A 22,641-nucleotide genomic window follows, 5' to 3' on the forward strand; every position below is an offset into this window, starting at 1 on the left:
TATAGCCCCAAAAGTTAGTGCAGTTAAACAGAGTGGGTCACTAGTTTGTCTTGCCCTCAGGTTAGTAATTTTGAAGGGAGGCTGGAAATGCAGGTGCAGATAGGAAGAAAGTGATGTGACCTGGCTGATGACAGCAGGGTTGCAAATGAACTCTTCAATTCTGTGTTTTCCTCTGACTTCTTGTGTGGCTGCCTTTCTGGCTTAGCTTTCTCATCTGTAAAATGGGTAGGTAGGCCAGGTGGCATTTGCTCTGATTAGTGTTTGTAAAGCGCTTTGATCACTGAGAGTCCTCTTTTAGCTCTGATTACTCCTGGAGTGTATTTGTGCGTAGAAGCAAACAGGCAGTCCGACTTCAGCTAGGAACGGTTAAATGCAGGAAGCCGAGGGAGGGCTGAGCCCAGGACAGACGGTACCCGAGCTTCGGGAGGGTGTCTGGAGCCCAGCCAGCCTTATGTGTCCTGTGCCCTGGAAGGGAATTAATTGTGAATTCTGGTGATGCAGAGAGCCTTTAGGCAGTGCTTGTATCACAGGTCCCTGTAATATCAGCTCCATGCAAATCTGCAAGATGTAAGCCTACAGGCATGTGGATTCAGCAGAATGAAAGGCAGGTGAGCCTCTGCCCCCTCGCACCACCACAGGAGAGGAGGTGTCTTCTCAGGGCCCTGTGCAGAGGGTAGCCTATACCAGCCTATTTGGCTTCGTAAAGCTTTTACCTCCTGTTACTTCTCAACAGAAACTTGCAAGCAGAGTATGACCGTCTGAAGCAACAGCATGACCACAAAGGACTGTCTCCACTGCCATCCCCACCGGAGATGATGCCGGTTTCTCCACAAAGCCCCAGGGATGCTGAGCTCATTGCAGAAGCCAAGCTGCTTCGCCAGCACAAGGGCCGCCTGGAGGCCAGGATGCAAATTCTAGAGGATCACAACAAACAGCTGGAGTCACAGCTGCACAGGCTGAGGCAGCTGCTGGAGCAGGTGAGTCCTCAGGCCTTTCTTTTAGAACTTGGTAGAGTAATTTTCCAAACAGGGTGTGAAGCATTATCAGTAGCAACAACATACCAAGAAATCATATCTGTAGAGGCTAGTCAGAGAAAAATATTAAATTGTTCTACAGGCTGCAAGTGAGAAGGTGAAATCATGTTTTGGTGTTCTTATTTAGTCTTCTTTCCTGTATTATTATTTTTTTTCGTTTGCATGGATATATTTACTTAAAAAGAGACAGAAAATTGTGTGTATTCATGGAATAAATAAAAAATACAGAGCTAGAAAGATCTGTGCAACTGTACTGAGCTGTTAATAACAATCTCTTTTTTTCTTGAAATTTCAGCCGCAGGCAGATGCCAAGGTGAATGGTACAACACTATCTCCTTCTACCTCTTTGCAGAGGTCAGACAGCAGTCAGCCAATGCTTCTTCGTGTAGTTGGCAGCCAGACTTCAGAAACCATGGGTAAGATAATAAAGTTCACACTGTCATAAAAAATAGTTATGGTTCTATTTTCCAGCAAAAAAGTCCTTACAGACAAAACTATTGTTCTCTCCAGTTCAAATGAGAATGTAGTAGACATTTGCAATGATCTTCGATATCATCTGGCTGTTGACACTTTACATCTTCATTATGGTTCAGACTTTTGCTTTTGGTCATGGTGCACACAGTAGCATGGATATTTTGACATTAAATACAAAGCTCAGCCAGGGCTTGACTTCCAAAACCAAATATCACTAGAAAGCTAACCATTTTATTCAAACTGACTTTCAGCTGTTAAGCATGACATGGCTAATTTAAATGTACATATTAATTATGGCTAAGAGATCACACGTATGATTAATCTTCCCCACGTTAACTGATGTGATCTTATTTTTAATGTCATGGCTCAGTCAGTAGGATTGAGCTGTCACTCACAGGCAGTGCTCGTCTAGTGTCTTTTCTAAATGTCACATCAGATGTGATAATGAACATCATACGAGTTCTGGAGTAAGGTTAAGTAATATTCTGTAGCTAGAGGCTGGAATTATTATTTTGGTGTTTTTAATAACTGCTCTGTAGCGTTTTCCTAATTTCCTATCTGTTACATAATTAGTAAGTATTTATTACCAAGTGGTAAGGATTTTCTGCTCGTAAAAAAGCAATCAACCATTGCAACATCTTTAAGCAAATGTGCTTAAATTACTTCAACAAGATAATATTTGAGGTCTGATGATAATATTCAGCTTCATATACAGAAATTTATTTAGTGTGTATTAGAGGCTTTAGGGTAAGAGTCAGAGGCTTAAGTGAGGGCTTTTCGCTGCAGTTGGTGAGAGTCGATGACAGCAAGAAATTGAATGGGAGGTGACATTCTGCTGTGTCTAAAGTGCCATCGTTGTGGGAGATGCGGCTTGTTTGAGGGCTTTTTCTTTCGTCCTTATCAGCCTGTGCCAGTATCAAACAAGATGGGTTGTCTACACCCTACAACAAAAAAATGTGAATAAAATTTTACCTTTAGGAATGCTCAAGTTAAATCCTGGGAGTGAGAGTATAATCACAGGTAACAGCAATTTCATTTGGGTATTTCTTTATTCGTATTACTAGTGAGTAAATATTTTTCTATGTATGGCATACACAGGGTAGACATGATGTGTCAGTGGAGTCATTTGCATCAGCTTTTTGAAGAGATGTCATGAATTTCATAAAATGTGTTAATTAAAATATACAGGAAAAGATAGAAAGACAGTGATTCCCAGCCATCTATTAAAAGTCTTGTAGTTTCGTGTTTCATCCTTTAGTAGGACAAAGTACAATAATTTACTACTTTTTATTTGACTCAGTATAAAATTATTCCCATTTAACTTGTGAGACTAATTAATTTGCATGCATTTAGTCATATAAAGTGCGAAAACTATTTTAAAGCAAATATTTAGACATGACTTGGGTTTCTTTGTCTGTTCAATGGAGCTGATATGTGGAAGGACAGAGGGATGTTAAATTGTTATCAGTATGATCATGTTGAAACTCAGCAAAGCAGTGCTGTTGGCAGCATGAAGCAGAGCTTATGAAAAGATTTACTAATCGAGCCAACAAACCACAACTAATTCAGTTTGTCCAGTGTTCTTTCACACCAGGAAGCTTTGCTTGCTAGTCTAAGAGTTTTCTGAAGCATGACTTAAAATATTCTTGAATTGTGAAGGGAACTGGAGCGGTGTTGTAAATAATGCTTCCACGCAGCAAGCATGTGCCAAATAATGAGGGAGTCATAATTTTCAAGAAAATACTGAGTATCTCAAGTTCTTTCAGGCAATGAGGTAATGTAGTGGTAGCTTTTATGTATTTTTCTTTTTGAAAGGAATCCTTGGGTTTTTTTCTTTGACTGTAAACCCACTGCACTTCTCTGTCTCTCTGCTTTCTCAAGGAGAGATTACTGTGAAAGGTTTTCAACCAGCAGTGCTGTCCTGCTGTTCAGTAAAAGCAGCGATCCACTGAAATCCTGATTTACAAATAGAAGAGCTTATCTCTGAATTATCTGAAATACACCTGGGCAAGTGGAAGGGTTCTTTGTTTCTTCTGATAGAGTTCTAATGAGAAAGTCCTGATCTTTGGCCTTTTTCCCCCTCTAATGTAGCAGCAGAGGAGGTTCTTTGAGGCATGTGAGCCAAGAGGCTGTTGCTGAACTTTAATTTGTTCAAGTACCACCAGACCTGCCCAGCTTTCCAAGCCTTTTGTAGAAACGTGAATGGGAAAGACTGTGTGGGGTGAAGGGAGGTAACTGAGGTCTGAAGGTGTCTTTACTTTTGACACATTGTCTTATTATGTCATTTACAAGGAAATGTTCAGACAAATCATCCAAATGAGAAAAAAATAAAAATAATGCATTTTCAATAAAAGATACAGAAGTCTTGAGGGTCAGCACAGTTCAGTTTTTATCAGCGCTTACCAGGCCATTTGAAAACCAGTGCCTGTCCTCAGTTCTTGGCCAGGACAGCAGAACCACTGCCCACTTCTGATCTTTAGGGCCAGGTGGCTTTCCGCAGGCATGCTGATAAGGTCCTCAGCCTGGGTAGAAGCAGTAAGATCTCATTCTGAGTTTTCACCTGGACATCAGCAGAGGCTGGAAGGGCATTACTTCTACTAAGGCACTCTACTAAGTGCAACTCTTGATGCAAAAGTAACTCACGGTGTGAGTTGATTTACGTGAACCCAGCACCAGCTGAAAGCTGAACAAACTGCAGACAGTCTCAGCATCTATTTTTAGATCATTAATGGAATAAAAGAAGCTGATATGAAGACCATCACTTATATTAATTAAGTGCTTCTTGCAGACGCTTTACCCTGCTTCTTGTACTGGAGTGGGAAAGATTACGCTTGGTCAGTAGTAACTCCTGTGAAACTCCTGGCCCTAAGGTGAGGCCAACACTAAGCCTGTTAATAGGGAATATATGTAGTCCTGAAGTGTTCCTTTTGCATCTCTTTTTAGTAGGTTTCCCACTACCATGGAGCACCTCAGTGTTCGAAGAAAGTAAATGCTAACAGAAAATCAGGCAGTTTATTACTCAAGTTGAGTAGAGCAAGACGTAATGGAATAAAGGGGTCATTAAGTCATTTTCAAAATAAGGACGTACTTCTCGTGGTTATTGCATCAGGCAAATTTGCTTTTGTGCTTTCATAGAGAAAAAGAAATCTAGTAGAAGAGGAGAATCTCACTCAAAGTATATCCTTTAGGTGTATTCTTTTTTCAGACTCTTTATTTGTATTGGAGGCTAGGGTCTACAGTAAAATCAACATAGGGATTTTAGTTATCTGAAACCATGACCACAAAAAACCCAGTAAAAATAAAATATATTGAATTTCCCATTAAGCTGCTGCCCTGTAATCAGGTTATAGAAATTATTCAGTGGGAGAAATGTATTTCGCTTTATTAAACTGCTGCTAAACCTTTTTACAGTACAATTGAATGTTCTTGGAGCACCAATCTGATGCAATTAAACTGTCAGAAATATTAATACTGATGCAGATGAGAATCTGGGTTTCTCCTGATTTACGCAGCTAAGCAAAGCAGTGCTAACATGAATCCAGCACTATCAGAAAGCTGCTCAATAGCAGCACTCACAACAGCAATTTTTTTTTTCCGTTAATAGAGTAAGGGAAGCTGAAACAGCGAGTGCCATTTATGGAACTAAATGTTCCTAGCAGGCATTTTACCCCACTTATTTTACCAGAGTAGGTTATTTCTTAAATCCCATTTTACAAATCAAAGTCAGTGTTAATTGTTTAAAATTAATTGTTTAATTTCCCTTAGATCCTTGAAAAGAAAGAGAAACGTAATAGTGAAGAAAATTCAGCTTTGAAATTTTGGTTATGTACTAAGCAGAAAATGCATTTAAGTGAACAGCCTTAGCTTCATGAAGGAAATATTCAATAGCAAGCTGTTAGCAAATGGTTTTACAGTGGCTCTTATGCAGTGGTGTGGATTTGCTTTCCAGGCGAGGATGAGCTGCTCAGCCCTCCCCAGGACACAAGCACAGGTTTGGAGGAAGTGATGGAGCAGCTGAACAACTCCTTCCCCAGCTCCAGAGGTGAGCGCTGCTGCCTGTGGCAGATGAGAGGGAAGAAGATAAAAGTAGTTTCTGTTCCTTGGTATTTTCAGGGGGTTGTATTGTGGTTTCAGGTTTTCTGTGGCTCTTTGTTTTAGCTGTCTTATTTAGAGTGGAGAAGCAGCCTGCTCCTCCTTTACCTTAAGCTATCTCCACAGGCAGCCCTTGCTAGATACACGGATGAAACAATGTCTGTCTTGAGACTTTTTTTTCCTGTCCCTTTTGCCGTGTACCTTTTCTCACAGCTTCTCTCCTTTTCAGTCAGCCCCCTTGCTGATTTATTTTTAATACAAATCTTAGCACATTTTTCTTCTGTTCTTACCTTTCTCCAAGAAGAATCTGGTTTGAAATAATATTAAAGTTCAGAGTCAAAAGTTCTCGACCTTCTAGCATGTGTATCCAGAGAGATGGAGGAAAAACAAGTGAGCTGCTTGTTTGTACAGCAAACGCTGCACTTGTGCGAACAGCCACAGAGTTTCTTTCAGTGCTTCCGTTTTGCTCATTCCTGTTGTTTGCTAAAGATAAGCATTTGTATTACTGGGATTTATTCATTCAACCTTTTTCATTTAGGAAGGTCCTCTCTGAGCCCAGAGAAAATACTCTACTGCCAAGAAAAATGGCTTAGATTCCTCGCAGGAGAAGGGAAGTTTGGGATATTACTTGTTGCAGTGAGAGAAGGCTCAGACATTAACCTCTTGGCAAAAGAAAGTCCCGGTGTCTACTGACAGCCTGTTAAGTGGATTTCAGTAGGGGAACAGACTTACTGCAGGACCCTTTCTCTGCATAGGTTTCACACATCACCCAGAGAGTCTTCCTTTAGCAGATAAATGTGTTAACCATCATGCTAGACTTTGAGTGAAGTCAAGTTTTCTCCATCCTTTCATTTCAAAGCAGGCTCAGCTCCCACCAGGCATTATCTATGAGCAGTGGAAAAGGAGAAGGCAGTATAAACTGCGTAAGATCTGATGCTGTAGATCAAAAGATGGAATCATTTAGAAACGTATTATTGAAGAAAATCTAATACAATATATTGTGAACTACATTCATCGCCACCTCAGCATTATATGAAAAAGTCATATGCCCAAGCCTCATTTTGCCTAGATACTCATTATCAGAGACAACAGACAAAAAATCTTTCAAATACTGGTCTGCAGATAAAAATGGACTTATTTGTGTTGCTGTGTACACAAGGTTGCGACAGACAGTGCTTTCTTACCAGTAACCGTCATTTGTGTAAATATGTTTTATTTAGGAGATCTTGCATAATTGTATGTGTCTAGACGTAGAAGATACCCCATGTGTTAAAATATTCACCAAATGTGGTATATAATTTGTAATCATAGCGGATGACACTGACAAAGAGTGTTTCGTTTTAAAAACAAGTTTAGTTTTAAGTAAAATAGGTGCAATTTACAAAACAACAGTTAATGAGATATTTGAAATAGAGGTTCATTTCCTGTGTATAAATAGTTAAGAGATCAGTCTGATAGATATCACTCCCTACTGACTGAAAATAGAAAAGGTTTTTGATTTTATTAGTGAAAACTACAAAGCTTCATGAATGAAACTGAGAGAATATAAAGTTTGGTTGAGAAATAGGAATGGTCGGGTCCTCTGTGAGACAGTTTGTCCTACAACCAGTGCGAATTGATTTCCATTCACTGGTTGATATAGAAGGCTACTGACATTGTGAATTCTGCTGAGATCTCATGCAGACTTCAGTTATTGCAGTTTTCTTCTACTCCCATTTTAATGATTTGATTATATTTGATTTATACCCACATAAACAAAGCTTACATCCACAGCTAATTTGCTGCAGCCTCATGTACATCTTCAGCATGAGGTGAAGGATGCCATGGTCAGTCAGATCTCACGGGCATCAGGGATATGACTTAAAATTTACAAGACTGCAGGAAGGAGAAAAGGAAGCAGCGTTGACTCGTCCCAACAAGTCCTTGAATCAGGGGCCATTTTGCTGTCGAGAGGTGCAAATCTGTATCTCAGGTTTCCAATCCGTAATAAAAGATGAACATGCACTTGCAAAAGAGTGAAAGCAGTTTGGCAAAGCAGCCTGAGAAGAGGGCATAGTGTAAGGATTCAAACGTGGTGCAAGTAGTATTTTATTTCTTTGCATTACAGGTTGCCTTGAATCTCAAGTTGTTTGTAGGTATTCAGGAAGCAGAACAATAAGCCCAAACAAGTGATGAGTAGAGATCTATAAAGAATACATTTTCTTATAATAATTCTTACTAAGTAGAATTTAAAAATTGGCAGAGGCAAGAAACTCGGTCATCCCAGTCTGGCATTCAGAAGTGTGTTGTGATTCGGGAGCTTATGAAATATTATGTGAGAGGTGAATTCAAACTACTTGGGTAAAGTGGCACCACATGTGATGTATACTATCTTTAGGAACTAAAACTAAAAGGAAGATGGATTAAATGCCCAAGATTGAGTGGTACTAGAAGTAGCTCTGTTTATTTCTATACTAATGCTGTAGGAGAAGTCTGGAGAAGTCTGCTATGATACACACAGAGCATGCAGTTCCAGAAGAGCTGCAGAGAGCACAGGGCACTCATCAAAACCTTCCTAAACTGAAAGTGAGAATAACAAAATGAAATCCAGGGACAAGCACCCATACAAATAACCTGAAATTTATACATGGAATCAACTGAGGAAATCTAGGGATGTTTTAAAAGGCCTGGGAAGTTACTGGCAGGACATGAAATTTGGGGTTCCTTTGTGGCCTGTAAAAAAAGCATGTTAAATTTCAAGCTAAATGTCCCGCTCCAGCATGTCACAGCATATGAGGTGATACACCTTTTGAATGAGGGACATAATTCTGGTCATCTTATTGCAATTAGGATAACAACAACTTCAAGGAGTGTAGAAGAATATGACAAGAGCAAACTGAACTCTGATGGCTTTGGTTCAAGACAAAAGTTCAGAGCTGAAAAAGCAGTGAAGAGAGAAGAGGACTAAATTTCTGGGCTTGGGTGCACAGATGTATAGTTGAACATCAGAGGATACAAATTAAAACCAAAATGTTTAGTCTAAATATCATCCCAAGCATTTGAAGAGTAAGATTTGCTCAGGCTGGGAAGTAGTTTTGTAGAGCAAGTAGTAGCTCTTATTTCGGACTTCTGAAACAAAGCAATAAAATGTAGAAGTAATTAATTGCCACTCACCTGGGGATATATATTCATTTTGATTGTATTTTCCAAGCTTTTGCTGCATATAGTTAGTTTTTAAAGGGCATCAAGGCTTCATAGCATCATTTGGAATATATTTTAGACAAGCATGTGTTAAGCAAATCATGTCATAGGCCTGCATAAGCAGATCTCGGGTGCAATAATTTGTGTTAATGTAATAGGATTTTTTTGTTTCTTGAGTTAACCTTTAGGCAGTTCTTGGCTTTTTCTAAGGAGCGGAGGACCTCCATGCTTCTTGCACAGCTTACTGTTGGTGCAAAAAGCTGTTTCATTTCTGGAGAGGAAAATTCTGCTGAATACCTGATGATTGCTGTCCTTAAGGAATTTTTCTTTCCTTTAATCTACAAGGCTTCCCATCCGTTCCTCTTTTACTTCGCTGCTCCCAGCAAATTCACAACTGCTGCAGCTGCGTCAAACAGCTGCTGTGCTAGCTCAAAGCAGATGTCAAAGCCAGAGGTCTGACATTTAGTGGAAATCTACCATTAAATACCACCTCAGTGGTTTATTTGACCCTGCTTGATAATGGGCCACAGAGGAAAACATTTTCACGCTGTATTTGTGCCCAAGCTACTAAATCTCCAGGGAATTGGTTCACAGTTAGAAAGTAAGAGTGGCAGGCCAGTATCTTTAAAGCCAAATTCATCTCCTCTGCAGCACTTGGGGAAGTTGCACTGCTGTAGGTGGGTCTCATGGTGGACCAGGCTGTGTTTTGCGGTTTTAGTTTTGTGGCAGATGCTTTCTGTGAATGAAGCTTAGGAATGTAGGGGTGGAAGTTCCTGAGCTAACTGAAATTGATGAGAGAGCTTCCCAGGCTTTCAGTGCAGAGCCCTTGCTGGAGGATAATGAGGAAGGGGGAGCCAAGAGTGGTTGGAAATGAGACCACAATGGCTTAGAAGAGCTAAGAGGCCATGACAACATGAAGACATTTGGAGAGGGATTGGTACTCACCATTATTATTTGACAGATGTTATTATATCATTATATATTGTATTATCATTATATAATACTACTATAGTATTATATTATTGTATAATACTATTATAGTATTATTAATACAGATGTTATCTTGTGCGGTGAAATTACAAGACCCCTTGGCAATAAATAAATGGCATTAAGAATAGCACCACCTTTTACAAATTTTGTTTTATTTCTATCTCAGTCATATAAAACCACATCAGACACATTCTGTCCTCCCTCTCTCTTCCATCAGCCAGGCGCTGTCATGAATGGGACTGGTGTCCTAAGTGGAACTAGCAACTTTCAGCACTCAAATAATGCAGTTTCTCTTATTCTGACAGCAAAATGTCTTACCACACAGACTTTTCACGCTTTACTGAATCAGTGGAAGAGTACTCTGGAGTTATTACAGTGTGGGGTATTCTGGAAATACTCCTCCAGCTGAGCTACCCTGGCCTCTTCTGGACTGCATCCCCTTCTCTGTGCTATGGTCCTACATCCCACATCCGTTAGCCCAGATGACTGAGAACCCTTATCACTCCCCTGTGGCACAACACTACTGAAGTGGCTGAGCTTCTTTGCGGATTTCTGCTAAGACAGGGATGGTGAGGGCTAGATCTTTCATGATTTACAAGTTGAGTCCTGATGTAAACTGAGAATACATTAATGAATTTAACAGAACTTCAAGGAACAATTTTTTAAGGAAAAAAAAAGCTCTTTGCAGATCCAGATCTCCCCTCTGCAGGCCATCCCTCTCCTGAGTTCAGTGAGAGGGGCAGTGCAGTAGATGCTTAATGCTCTGTGCTTTGATCTAAATCTGCATAGATGCATGAAGTTTTCATTAGTGCCTCTGCTTTCAGGTCTGATTTGATTGCTCTCGGTGCACCTTTTCCTGTGTTACAATGTCATGTAGATTTCAAAAAAAGAAAAAGAAGGAAAGACTGATTTTGTAAGGGCAGGAAATCTTGATTTGAGCAGGAATAATGGATAAATGGGCACCCATAGATTGTGTATCAGTGTTTTGATGCCTTATGGAATGCAAATTTTCAGAACTGCAGCAATACAGTCAGTGTTCTTCCTCTGCAGTTTATGTCAAACCGCACTCCTTGTCTTAAAACTTGAGACACGCATTCATTCATATGCAATGAAGAAAACAAAGTAAAATCCATTAAACTCTTTTTAATCCTCCTCCAAAAGAAATTAGCTGTTACTGTAGTAGTGCTACTCTTCACTGCATTTAACAAATTCTATGGCTGATTACTCACCACAGACTTAACCTCGCCAAATGTTTTGTGTGGTGCAGAGCTATCTCAGTTACCTTTAAATACATTCATTTTCAAGCAGAATCCAATCTGTCTTATGTAGATACTTAAATTAGACACTGTAGCTGCAGTTTTAGGTGCTTGTGCAGACAGGTAGGCATTTCTTAAGACCTCCAAAAGGATCCAGTATTTTGCATGTAGGCATTTCCTTCTCTCCTCTTGACCCAAACCAAACTGTCTTTTGCTGGATCTCATTCATGCCCCAGGATGCTTGCACACCCAGCTCTTCCATGCTGCAGTTCCTGGAGGCCTTAGGTAGCTACCTACTCACCTAAACCTTGGAGCTTTTCCTCGGAAGACAACCAAAGCATGCAATGGGGGTTTTATCTTCATTTTCAAGGATTTTCTATTACATGATTTATATTGGTGAGAAGCTGTCAGCTTCCCTCCTTGGAGGCATTTTTTAGGAAATTCATGGCTCCTGGTAAAAGCACCAGAGAAGGTCACAGGCTGTGTAGGTGCTCTCATAATTCCTAGGGAGTTAGGCAGGCGTGCAAGGTGAAGTCCTTAGAAGTGAAGCAGTACCTCTTCTGTCCGTCAGGCTCACTCTGGTCACCAGCACATGTGGTGTAGACATAACCTGAGTCAAGGCTCCCATTAACGGCAGAATAAAAATGCACATGCAGAGCACGACTTCAGACATACTGTTATCATTTCTGATAGTAAGTGTGTTATTGGGGAGAGGTAGAGAGGAAGGAAGGGAATAAAACCTCCTCTGTTCAGGAAATCATAACCTTTGCTGTCCAGGCCCTCCAGAGGTTGCCCCAGCTGTTTCTGTTGCACGGCGTGTGTAGGTGAGTGGTGGCTCTGACCTGTGGTAGTCGGTGATGCCATTCGCTTCCTTTACCCTCTTCTCCTCTCCTTTACCACCCCTGCTCAGCGTTGCTCTGTTGCTGAGCCTTCTTGTTCTGCTCCTTGTAAAATACCTACGAAGCTATTTATTATCTTCCTTCCCTCCTCCTGCAGACTGCCATACCTAGGACAAAACTCAACAGCAGTTAGGTTACTGTTATGCTGACTGGTGTGTTCATTGTCCCATACGGCGTTTACAGTTACATCATTTACAACAGCTCTGGTGCAAAGATCATCCTTTTTCTTGAACAGCATCTACTGCAGTGACTTTGTCACCTATGACTGCAAGTCTGGTGGTACTGGTGCTGTCAGTAACATGACAGTGATAGTGGGACACTGCTTCTAGAAACAGCAAGCATCTTATTGCCACTGGCTGTGCGATGGGAAGGGGGATGAGGGGGTGTTTCTGCTGTTGATTCACACCTGGTTTTCTTTTTTTATGAACAAATATGCTATGATAAGCGTTTGAGAAGAATCAGTATGATCAAAGTATGGCTTCTGTGAAGGCTCGTCAGGAGCATCTTTTCAGCTAAACCCATTAATGACTCCTCCATTTTGGCAGTACCACTTAAAAGTGATGAGATACTTTCCCTTTCTTCCCCTTCTATTTGAATTTTTTTTCTCCTTTTCTCCCTCCACCCCCTCAGTTTTACCAAGCTTGCAGATCAGCTTGTTGGAAACATCTGTTGGAATAAATTTTATCTTGAATGTGAGCATGTTACATTCCACTATACAGCTCCAGGTGTGTGTGGGGGTGGGTGGATATGGGTGTGTGTACATATGAATGCATACCTGTGTATGTGTATGTAGGCCATAATAAAATGGAAAATGTCCGCATGAATTAATTTGCTGGGGGGGAAACGTGATCTTACCACTAATACTGATTCGTAGAAGTACTCACATTGAGGAAATTTGGATGCTCAGGAAGTGACTTGAGATCTCTGCTGTCCTTGTCCTCAACTGAAAGGCCTGTAAGTTGGTTTTAGTCATTTTCTCAAGTGTTTTTGCTAAGTTAAAACCAAGCCACAGATTATGGAACTGTTCTTGAATAAATCAACTCAGAATCTTAGTGGATATTAGTGCACTTTCAGTCTTTGTTTAAAGCAGAAGCGTGGTTATTTTATTTATATTAAATTCCTAAATGGAAATTGAAGTGTCTCCTACAGTATAAAATATATATTCACATGTGGTTTTTTCCCTTTCTTTTCTAATATTTCTTTCACTTCCTCTCTCTGTTCCTAAAGGAAGAAATGCCCCTGGAAAGCCAGTGAGAGAGGTTAGTGAGATGCAGGCTCACTGCCATGGTTTCTGTTTGTCACAGCTTGTTTTCTGTGCCCAGCATGCGTGTGACAGCAGCACTGGTTTGCTTGGGTTTGGTAAAGGGTGGTGGTGATTTTATTTTGCTTTGGGTTTTGTTTGATTTTGCTGAGTGCATTCCCCGTGTGTGCTCTAACAGTAGCGTACCTCTCAACTTTCAGCAAAGACAATGTCAGCTCAGGGGTCTGCATTTTCTTACACCCTCCCAGAGAAGGAAACTCAGGAATGGGGAAGAGAAAATAATACACTGAAATTAAGCCTCTGGATGATAAATGTGGTCAGCAAATACGCTGCGGTCATTGACTTATGTTCTGTTGCTCATGTACGTAAGCACAACAGGGAGACACATGTCTCTTGCTGTTCTGCTTACATACTCACAATTATATTCACATATATGTGTCAATATACCAACCGTCATCTCCAGTTCTTAAGTAGTTTTTAAATTTTTCTTCAGAACAGTGAGAGTTGAGAGGTATAAGAGATTCAGGTGTTTTAATTTCCTGATACACTATTGCAGAATGAAGAATGCTACTAACATTCACCAGCTCCGCAGCGTTGTATTCAGCAGTGCAAATGGGCGATGGTTTTCACTGTGCACTTCGGATGTGGTTGGTTTGATGCAAAATAGATTTTAGAATTTGTATGTTGCTGCTTGTAATGGAGGAGAACATTTTGCACTGTGTTGTCATAGCACCTTTGGAAGTATTTCCAGAGAGCCTTGATTTTTCTTCTGCAAAGCTGCTCTTCACTCGCCAACCAGATAGAATGTTTGAAAGATTAATTCCTAGCAAAAATTATTATTAGAGATAAAATATTCAGAGACTGCCTGAGTGCAATTGCAAGTAGCTGTAAAACGACCTTTTCCGCACAGAAGACTTTGAGTATGGATGAGGCAGAAATTGAAGGGTAACCCGGTTTGCAGACTTCTGCTGGTGCAGAGAGGGGGCTCACGGCAAGACGCTGCGCTGGGGTTTTTAGCAGAGCTGTTGTGAACCCCCAGTCATGGACAGGCTACCCCAGGTAGGCCAGGGTTTGTTCTAACGCGGTACCTTGAAATACAGTGGTTCTCTTCACTGGCTGTAGGAGCTGGCACGGGTCCAGCTACTTTGAGGCGTAAGATCCTTGTCTGACCTCTCATATGGATCAAAAAAAGGGTGCCTGGGATGTCATCAACAGACTGCACCAGTCCAATCATTTTATGGAAGTTACTTCATACTCAGCCCTGCATGTTCTTCATAGAGTCTGAGAATTCTCCAACTGAGCAAAACAGGTTGTTTATTTCCACTATGCTCATTTATGTTTATGCATATTCAGAAAAAGCGGCTGCTACTGCAGGCATATTTGATACAATTAATGTAAAAAAAAAAAAAAAGTAAGAAAAAAATCAGAAAAATTAGCATGTCCTACCTGATCAGGTTCCAGCAGCTTAATCCTAAAAACTTTGACTTCAGTTAATCACTCACCACTTCTGTTTGTGCTCACTGACAGGTCCAAAGGGGGCTCAGTAACTTGCAAAGCTGAATATAAAATGCAATTCTCCACCTGCTTATGAAGTGTATGAGTTAAGGTGTAGAGCAGCTTTTGCTTTATGTGTGAATCCATTTGCACAAAGGCAGATCATGCGGTTTTAAACCCACTTGGCCAGGTTTTGATCCCATTACTCACATTAGGTATTGTTTTCGTGTATAATCCCATGGATTTCGTGGCATTACTCAATATGAATACGGGTATCAAAATCCAAGCCACCAACAGGAAGGATTTTTCTTTTGTCAGGGAAGTGTTAGAAATCTGTGCTGCTAAAAAAGGCACTGCATTGTGTTGGGATTTCTTAATTTACTTTCTATCCACTCTTTCAAGTCTGAATGCTCCACATTTATTTCTCTGACAAGTTGTAGTGTAAGATTGGAATTCAGTTACTGTGCTTGCACCCAAGGGCCTTAATTCCAGCAAACCCTCTAAAGCAAATTCAGCAGATGTGAAAGGCATCGTGCTATATGTGACCAGAAGTGATGCATTTAGTGTCTGCAGCAATAGGTGTCTTCTGCTTTCAAAGCAAATGCACATGTGTTAATATTCCCTCTATTTTCTAAGTCTAGGTTAATATCGTTCATGTCCATTTTGAGCTTTTCATGCTTCATTCCAAAGTGTGTGCTAGTTTTTTTCTTACACAGTAGCATCTTTCAACCTTTCAGTGCCTCAAGCATGGAGAAAACTTTTTCAGCTTTAATGTTTTTAAAAAGAAGAAAGAATGGAATTAATGTCTTCTTTAGTGGCCTTACTTTAAAAATATGAAGAATAATGAGTGGAAAGCAGTGATTGATATTTTTCTAAGTGTTTTTAGGACAGCACTTTTCTCATTTGCTTTTTAATTAAAAATGTCGGTGTCCTACATTTCAGTCTTAGATAGGGCAAGTGAGCAGTATTCAACAGAAGCAGCAGAGCTATATAGAAACAGTCAGTGAATCTGGAGGCTTACTTAGGTAACAGGTAATATAGAAGAGGGTGCATTCATTGGACATACAGTACCAGGATATGTTGTTCTCAACTATTTGCAGTCTTGATTGCCTCAGCTGTTACTCCCATGTGCAAGAGGTGCAAAAAAACTGTTGGCAGTGCAGTGATGCACAGATGAGTGTTGGCCAGTTAAGTGGAGCACAGCTATATTGCCCACTCTTCTGGGCCAGCCTCGCATCCTGTGACTGTCCCAGAGACAGTGGTCCCCAAGCTGTTGCACTTTACAGTCCAGCTATCAACACAGACTGCGATCAGCCGTGGTTTAGGGTCATGCTCTGAGCTGTAAACTCAGATGGCTCAGGAGGAGACGCAATTGTTCAGGTTTTCTGCAGAGGAAATTAAGACCTGTGCCAGAGAGGCAGCATGGAGGTAGCATGCCTCTGTACAGCTTTTGTGGAGGGAGATCGGATTTGAAGTATGGTTATTTCAAAAATACGGTGGCAATTAACAGAGAAAAGAAGACTAGCAGACATTCCTGTAATTTTTATGTATTAAAAGAATATCTAGGGATCCCTGGATGCATAAGGTCTTCTTGGCCAGTGTTTTAGTTGCCTGAACAATTTAGTAATTTGTACTTACTGTGGCATACTTCTGAAATACTTCTTCTCAGGTTTTTTTTGATTGAAGTTATTCATTCTAGCCCTAGCCTCTTCCTATAAAACCAGCTTGCCTTTGGTACTTTTACAGCTCTGTATCTCACAGCACAAAATGGTATTAACCAATACTGATTTTTTTCTGAAGATGGGGTTTAGCAGTTTGGGTTGCTCTAAGTCCATGGAAGGGGCATCACTCTTCCTGGGCTGCGAATGAGTGGTGTTGGAGTCCCGGAAGAGCCCTGGAGTCCCATCGTTGTTTCTAGAAACAACAGATGGCAACAAATCTGCACGAGAGACCGTGGTGCCGCAGGCCGCAGTGCCTCTCATGGCTGGCTGGCCAGGTACAGTGCTCACCACCACCCTGTCTCGTGTCTGTAGGTTCCTGCAGGTGAGGAAGAAGAAGAGTATTTAAAGCCTAGAGATTTCTTGAAAGTAGTTTGCAGTGTCGGGGTGGGGATGCTGCAAGTCACTCTGGTTGTAGCAGGGTTATTCTGATAAAGCCTTAATAGCACATGCTACACATATACCTGAGCCATGTCAGAGTTTCAGGTAAGTAGAGCAAACCAGTGGCAGTTACCTTTCTGTTTGCATAAGCAGCTCCAATCTAAAATACATTTTTGCTTTCATATGGCTTCATCAGATTTTCACTTCCCAAGGTGTAATTTGCTGGATTGATCTCAGCCTGTATGGTGCCGGTAAGAGGGATTATCGCTTACGTCTAAAATAAATGTGGTAGCATACATTTACTTTAAAGTAAGCTATGTTTTGAGCAAAACTTGGCAGGAATTTTTCATACACTGTTACTTGACATGCTGATGAGCAAATCGCAAGGTTTTTCTTAGGATTAATAGGATGGCTCTATGTTAATGATTCATGGATAAAATTGCTGTTTGATGCATCTGTTTCTCTGTGCATTAGTGCAATTAGCAAAATGTCACCAGATTAGAAAAAAGTATTTCTTCATATTGATACCTGGCAAACTGTACTACACACAGCACAGCTCACTGTTGAGTACTTAGGTTGTTGAGTAGTTATCTTTTAGATACAGCCTAGTTTTATGTAATGAATGCTAAATTTAAAAAAAAAAAGAATAAAAACTAGTATTTGAATGCAAAAGCTGGTAGTAATTCTCCAGAAGAAACAAGACAAACAATATCTCTGTTTCTCACATCATTTTTTTTATATTCCATAAATACTGGTAAGTATTAAGTAACATCACTCCAGGCTCCTATGTACTGCAGAAATGTCACCAGTGCATGACTACCATAATATATGAACATTTGGAAGAGGATGATGAATTTGATTTCTCCCACAGGGAAGGTTCATTCCTGTTGTTAGAGAAGACAGTTGTGTCAGGAGGGACCCCCACCGTGTAGGTGGGCAATGGTAACAGTCAGGCTCTGGCACATGACAGGTAGGGACTGCATGAAAGGTGTATCCTTCCTGCTTCCTTTGGGTGCTCCATTCTCAAGGACCATGGTGAGGACGAAGCATCCAGGCTAACACAAAGTGTTCCTGGGAAGCAAGAGCTGTGGGCAGATGGCATTCTCCTCTCATGTTTTTGCCAGACAAATACTCTCTCACAGGTACTCAGGGAGTAAATCAAACCCCTCATGCCCATACAGTTTTATTGAGTAACACTTTCCCTGTTACATGCTTGCAGTTGCTGGCACTCTGCAGCTTGGGCAGTTCTTGAGTTGGAGGTCGTGTGCACTTCTTTGCATCTAAATAAATCTTTCTTCAGTGATTATTTTCTGACTTGTTTCTTAACTCATTTATGTGTTTGGCCTCCCCATCAAGCTGTGGCGATGAGTTCAGTAATACAGTTATGTGCTCTGTGGGGTATAATTTCCTTCTGCTTGTTTTAAGGCCTTCTGTCTGATCATTTCGCCTTGTCCTTGCAAGAAATCTTGAACAATTAGTCCTTGGTCTGGATGCACATCTTCTAGGGTGCCTAGATCTCTGTCATATTCCCTCTTCAGTCATATTTTTTCAGGAGGGAGAGTGCAGATGGGATTCAGCTGTTCAAACCGTGATGCCTCTTATCATTTGAGATGCCAGAGGGTATTTGAGGCAGTCATAGAAGGTTGGAAATCCAACACAGGATCTGCAGGAGGCCCACAATCTTATGAACAGCAGTTGGAGACAATGCAGGATATACGCCAGTGGCCTAAAATGGCAACCTTTGGCAATTTAATCTTCCTGCCTTCAAGTCTGTGTGATGAAGTCATTTCTTACTGCTGATCAGCATTCGCTGCCTTTCCTTTCCATTTGCAGCGGTGGTAAAATGAATGTGAGAAGTTGTTACAGATTTTGTATCCAGAATTGTACTCTGCATTTATGTGTCACTTCGTTGTAAGAGGACCACATGTTGTGGTTTTGCCATCTTAGGACTTTGCAGTGGTTATGGGTAAGGAGAAATGCACAAGTCAACAACTGTGTAGTTACTTGGTAACTGTAGCATCTTTGTTTCTGCTGGACTGCAGTCTGAAAAGCAAAGGGTATTTTTAAAACGATTGAATAAACTGTGGCTGTTTAGTTTGGTCATCGTTTTAGCTATCTGTGCAGGTATCCTGCTGGGACCTCTTGGGTTTAATGATTTAGTTAATTACTGCTGATCTGTTTGTTTCTGTTTTTCTCCTTGATAGAACATTGAAGGGTCAAACACTTGCAGCACCGGTCGGAAATTTTTCTGTGATGTCAATGGATTTAATTGTTGCTTTTGGTGAACATTCGTAATGATGAAGCTTCATCACTACGGGGGGGTTCTTGGAACACAAATACGCTGGCTTGTTGTCAGCATAGCTTACCCTAGCCATTGAAGCCCATGTTAATGTTAAGTGTTCTGCAGAACAGGCAGTTTTTGCTAACAACAAATTAGACTCGTCCGAGAGACTTTTGAGAAGAGCACTCTCCGATGTACCCCACTGGGGATGGTGGTGAGCAGTACATGCAGAGTAATGTTATCTGTGCTCGGCCTTTTCTGTAAAATGTTTCTACCGACATGCTGCCATGTCATCTTCATTTAATCTCCTCTTCTTTGACTTTCTTTTTCAGGCCACAATGTAGGGAGCCTTTTCCACATGGCAGATGACTTGGGAAGAGCAATGGAAACCTTAGTGACAGTGATGACCGATGACAAGGTGTTAGAATAGCAAGATGTGTTTTACAACTTCAGGCGTCCCGCATGGTTTTTATAATATTCATACTACAAAGAGGATTAGACTGTAAGAGTTTACAAGAAAACAAATCTATATTTTTGTGAAGGGTAGTGGTACTATACTGTAGATTTCAGTAGTTTCCTAAGTCTGTTACTGTTTTGTTAACAATGGCAGGTTTACACGTCTATGCAATTGTACAAAAATTATAAGAAAACTACATGTAAAATCTTGATAGCTAAATAACTTGCCATTTCTTTATATGGAACGCATTTTGGGTTGTTTAAAAAAAATTTATAACAGTTATAATGAAAGATTGTAAACTAAAGTGTGCTTTATAAAAATAATTGTTTATAGAAACCCCCTTAAAAAAAAAACCACAAAAAAAATACTGAGGCAGTGCATTTGTTTAGTTTCATTTCAGCTCTGTAGTTGCATCAGAGGGATCATGTCCTGTGTTCTTTTCCTTGCCTATCAAAAAGAAAGGAAAAAAAAAAAAAGGATTTCCTGCAGCAACACCAAAACGGCTAACTTACATTTTTCAATTGGTTTTGTCTGACTAGGGCTGGCTTAAAAAAAAGTCTCTTAACTTCCAGTGAAGGTAATTATGTCACCTCTTTTCAATAAAAATAAGAATTACATGAATAACACAGCTAGTTTGCAATAATTAAATGAAAGAGCACATTACATGACAGAGCCTGCAAAAAATTCATTTAGGGGGAAAAAAAAAAAAACAACCCAGAAGAAAGAAGGAAAGGAAAGAATTTAATGAACATCCTATGTGCCAGCATTTCCTCTGCTGACTAAATTCCTGAACACTATTAGTAAAGGAGCGTAGAAATTGCCTTACCAGATTAAACCTTTGGACCTTGGTGTCCAGTATCCCGCTGGCTGCCGGCAGCAGCCAATGCTTCAGCAAGAGTTGGGTACAGCTCTCCCCCTGCTGCCACCTCTTGCATCACCTTTGCTGCAGAGGAGAGAAGAAAGGGAGAAGTTCCCTCCTGGCCTGACCCTCTGTGGGATCAGTTTCTGACCCAAAGCACAAGTGGGTTACTCAGAGAGCATCTTTGCTTGTCCAGCTCCCAGTACTGTTGAGGAGCATGAAGCTCCTTGATCCTCTGGAAAATAAAACCAGAGCTTTCCACAACACGTCTCAGTCTGCTACAGAGCTGGTCCCAAGGAGCTGCAATGCTGCGAGCAACCTTTGGGAAAAGCTGTAGAAGAGTTACTGCTGTTCTTGCGCGCGCACAGTGATCAGGTGAAGGTAGCCACACTGCTCCGTGAGATATTTATCAGCAAAACAAAGGCCCTGGTCCTTTCTTCTTCCCAGTTTCTCTCTATAAGCAATCCCACACAATTAACAGTAACATAAAGAGAAGAACTGATAGTGAAACAGATTAGCCAGCTTGACTGTGGCTCATGAAAGGTACGCTTAGGTATGAGGTGCTGTCAGCAAAAGCTTTACCACTTCATTTTCTTAACCAGCTTTTAATTTTACCTTAGAATATGTAGAAGAACACCATCTGACTTTATATTGCAAGAGTAAAAAATCTGTTACCTCTTCTTGTATGAAGTGTAATTAAACTTGGGAAAGATTTTATTTTGAATGCTAGTTAACATTGAACATGGCTAGTCATGCTATTTCTACCTCACTTTGGTTTTGTGGTGTTCCTGACAAATACATACAGATAATGTTACATCATCACCACGTGTCCATTGTGTGACCAGGTCTCATCGTTTAAATAATCACAACAATGACAGTCATTTACAAAACATAAGTACAATCCCCCCAAACCTCTTCTTTCCTAATAAAGAGCTTTTTTAACACTTTATTACAATAGGAACCCTCAGTATTTCTCATGGTCATTTTTATCAGAAGGTTTAAATTGAGATCTGAGAAAGAGATGGGTTTCTTCTTCTTTCCCCCCCCTTATAAGTTAAACTTTCTCTTCAGAAAAGTACATGGAGGAAAAATGGATTGCACGGTTGTTTTCATCAGGGTTTTGTTTTGTTTGTTTCACTTTCTAGATCCTAGTTTTGGAGTGAGTGTCAAAAAATATTTTAAAAGTTGAAAGCTTTATCGCTGCTTTTTTAAGCATAATTTGGGAATTATTTCATATTCCTTATAATGACAAAGTATTAAACTGTAAAACATAATCAGTGTAGTTGGATACATAAATACCATATGGCATGTTATTTCATTGTTACTCAGTACTGGTTTATTACTTGGGTATCATAATATATTGTGTTTTAACACCAACACTGTAACATTTACTAATTATTTTTATAAACTTCTGTTTTACGGCATTTTTTCACAACATACCAAATTCACCAAATATATGCCTTACTATTGTATTATATACTGCTTTACTGTGTATATCAATAAAGCACGCAATTATGTTATAAAAGGTGCAACATTTTTTATTGGGGTTCAGCAGTCACCCAGTGCATCACCCTCCAGCAAACCTCGCCTGAGTGCGCGCCCAGCACCCCACTGCTGCCAGTCGCCGAACCCCCTTGTTAGCAGCATCTGGGTGCCCTGGCCGCCTCCCCAGTGGGCAGGGTGTTGGCTGCAGTGCTCAGGATTTAGCTGGGAGAGGAAAAGCAGCTCTCCCTGCCTTGGGTTTTTGCTCGCTGTTGAAGTTGTGAACCTCCCGCTCCTGTGCTCCCCAAGCTTTTCGGAGGTTGCCAGCCTCCTGCTTTCTGCCTTGTCACAGAAGGGAGCCTCAGATCAGATTGGGATTCGCTGATCAGTCCAGCGCTTGATGGTCCCCTTGCCACCAGGCGTCATGCTAGCAAACTCCTCTGCTCTGGGCCTTTGGGAAAGGTATGTTACCATCAGAGAGGCTGATCACACACATCCCGTCTCATATCTAAGAGACATGCAGAGGATAGGCTTTGATACCCATACTCCGCTCAGTTGTGTCACGACGCTGTCTTTGAGCTACCTTTCAGTGACAGAAATAATATAATGAAAAATAATAAAAAGGCAAACCCAGCATATGTTTGTCTCTGATTTTGATAATACTGTGAGGGAGGAGGTGGGAATTTCCTTGGTTCATTCACTTGAGGAAATAAATATGCATCCCACATCTACTCTCACAGACTTGGGTTTCACTCCCACCTAAGTGAATCAGCATGTGCCTTG

At 40.7% G+C, this 22,641-nt stretch overlaps 1 protein-coding gene across 19 annotated transcripts in view; it reads left to right on the plus strand.

Moving 5' to 3' along the window:
* The window catches only part of DMD (dystrophin), a 1,162,034-nt gene extending 1,140,133 nt beyond the window's left edge, over positions 1-21,901 (plus strand). For 13 of the 19 annotated variants that reach the window (XM_056326975.1, XM_056326973.1, XM_056326976.1 and 10 more), the window contains 4 exons: positions 734-977; positions 1,330-1,450; positions 5,458-5,550; positions 19,393-21,901. In XM_056326975.1, the coding sequence (XP_056182950.1) occupies positions 734-977; positions 1,330-1,450; positions 5,458-5,550; positions 19,393-19,490 (556 nt within the window). In that variant the 3' untranslated portion in view covers positions 19,491-21,901. The other 6 variants (XM_056326977.1, XM_056326987.1, XM_056326990.1 and 3 more) reach the window with 3 other exon arrangements.
* Positions 21,902-22,641: the final 740 nt, after the last annotated feature.

This window comes from Falco biarmicus, chromosome 2, assembly GCF_023638135.1.
Source record: "Falco biarmicus isolate bFalBia1 chromosome 2, bFalBia1.pri, whole genome shotgun sequence".
Lineage (NCBI taxonomy): Eukaryota > Metazoa > Chordata > Aves > Falconiformes > Falconidae > Falco > Falco biarmicus.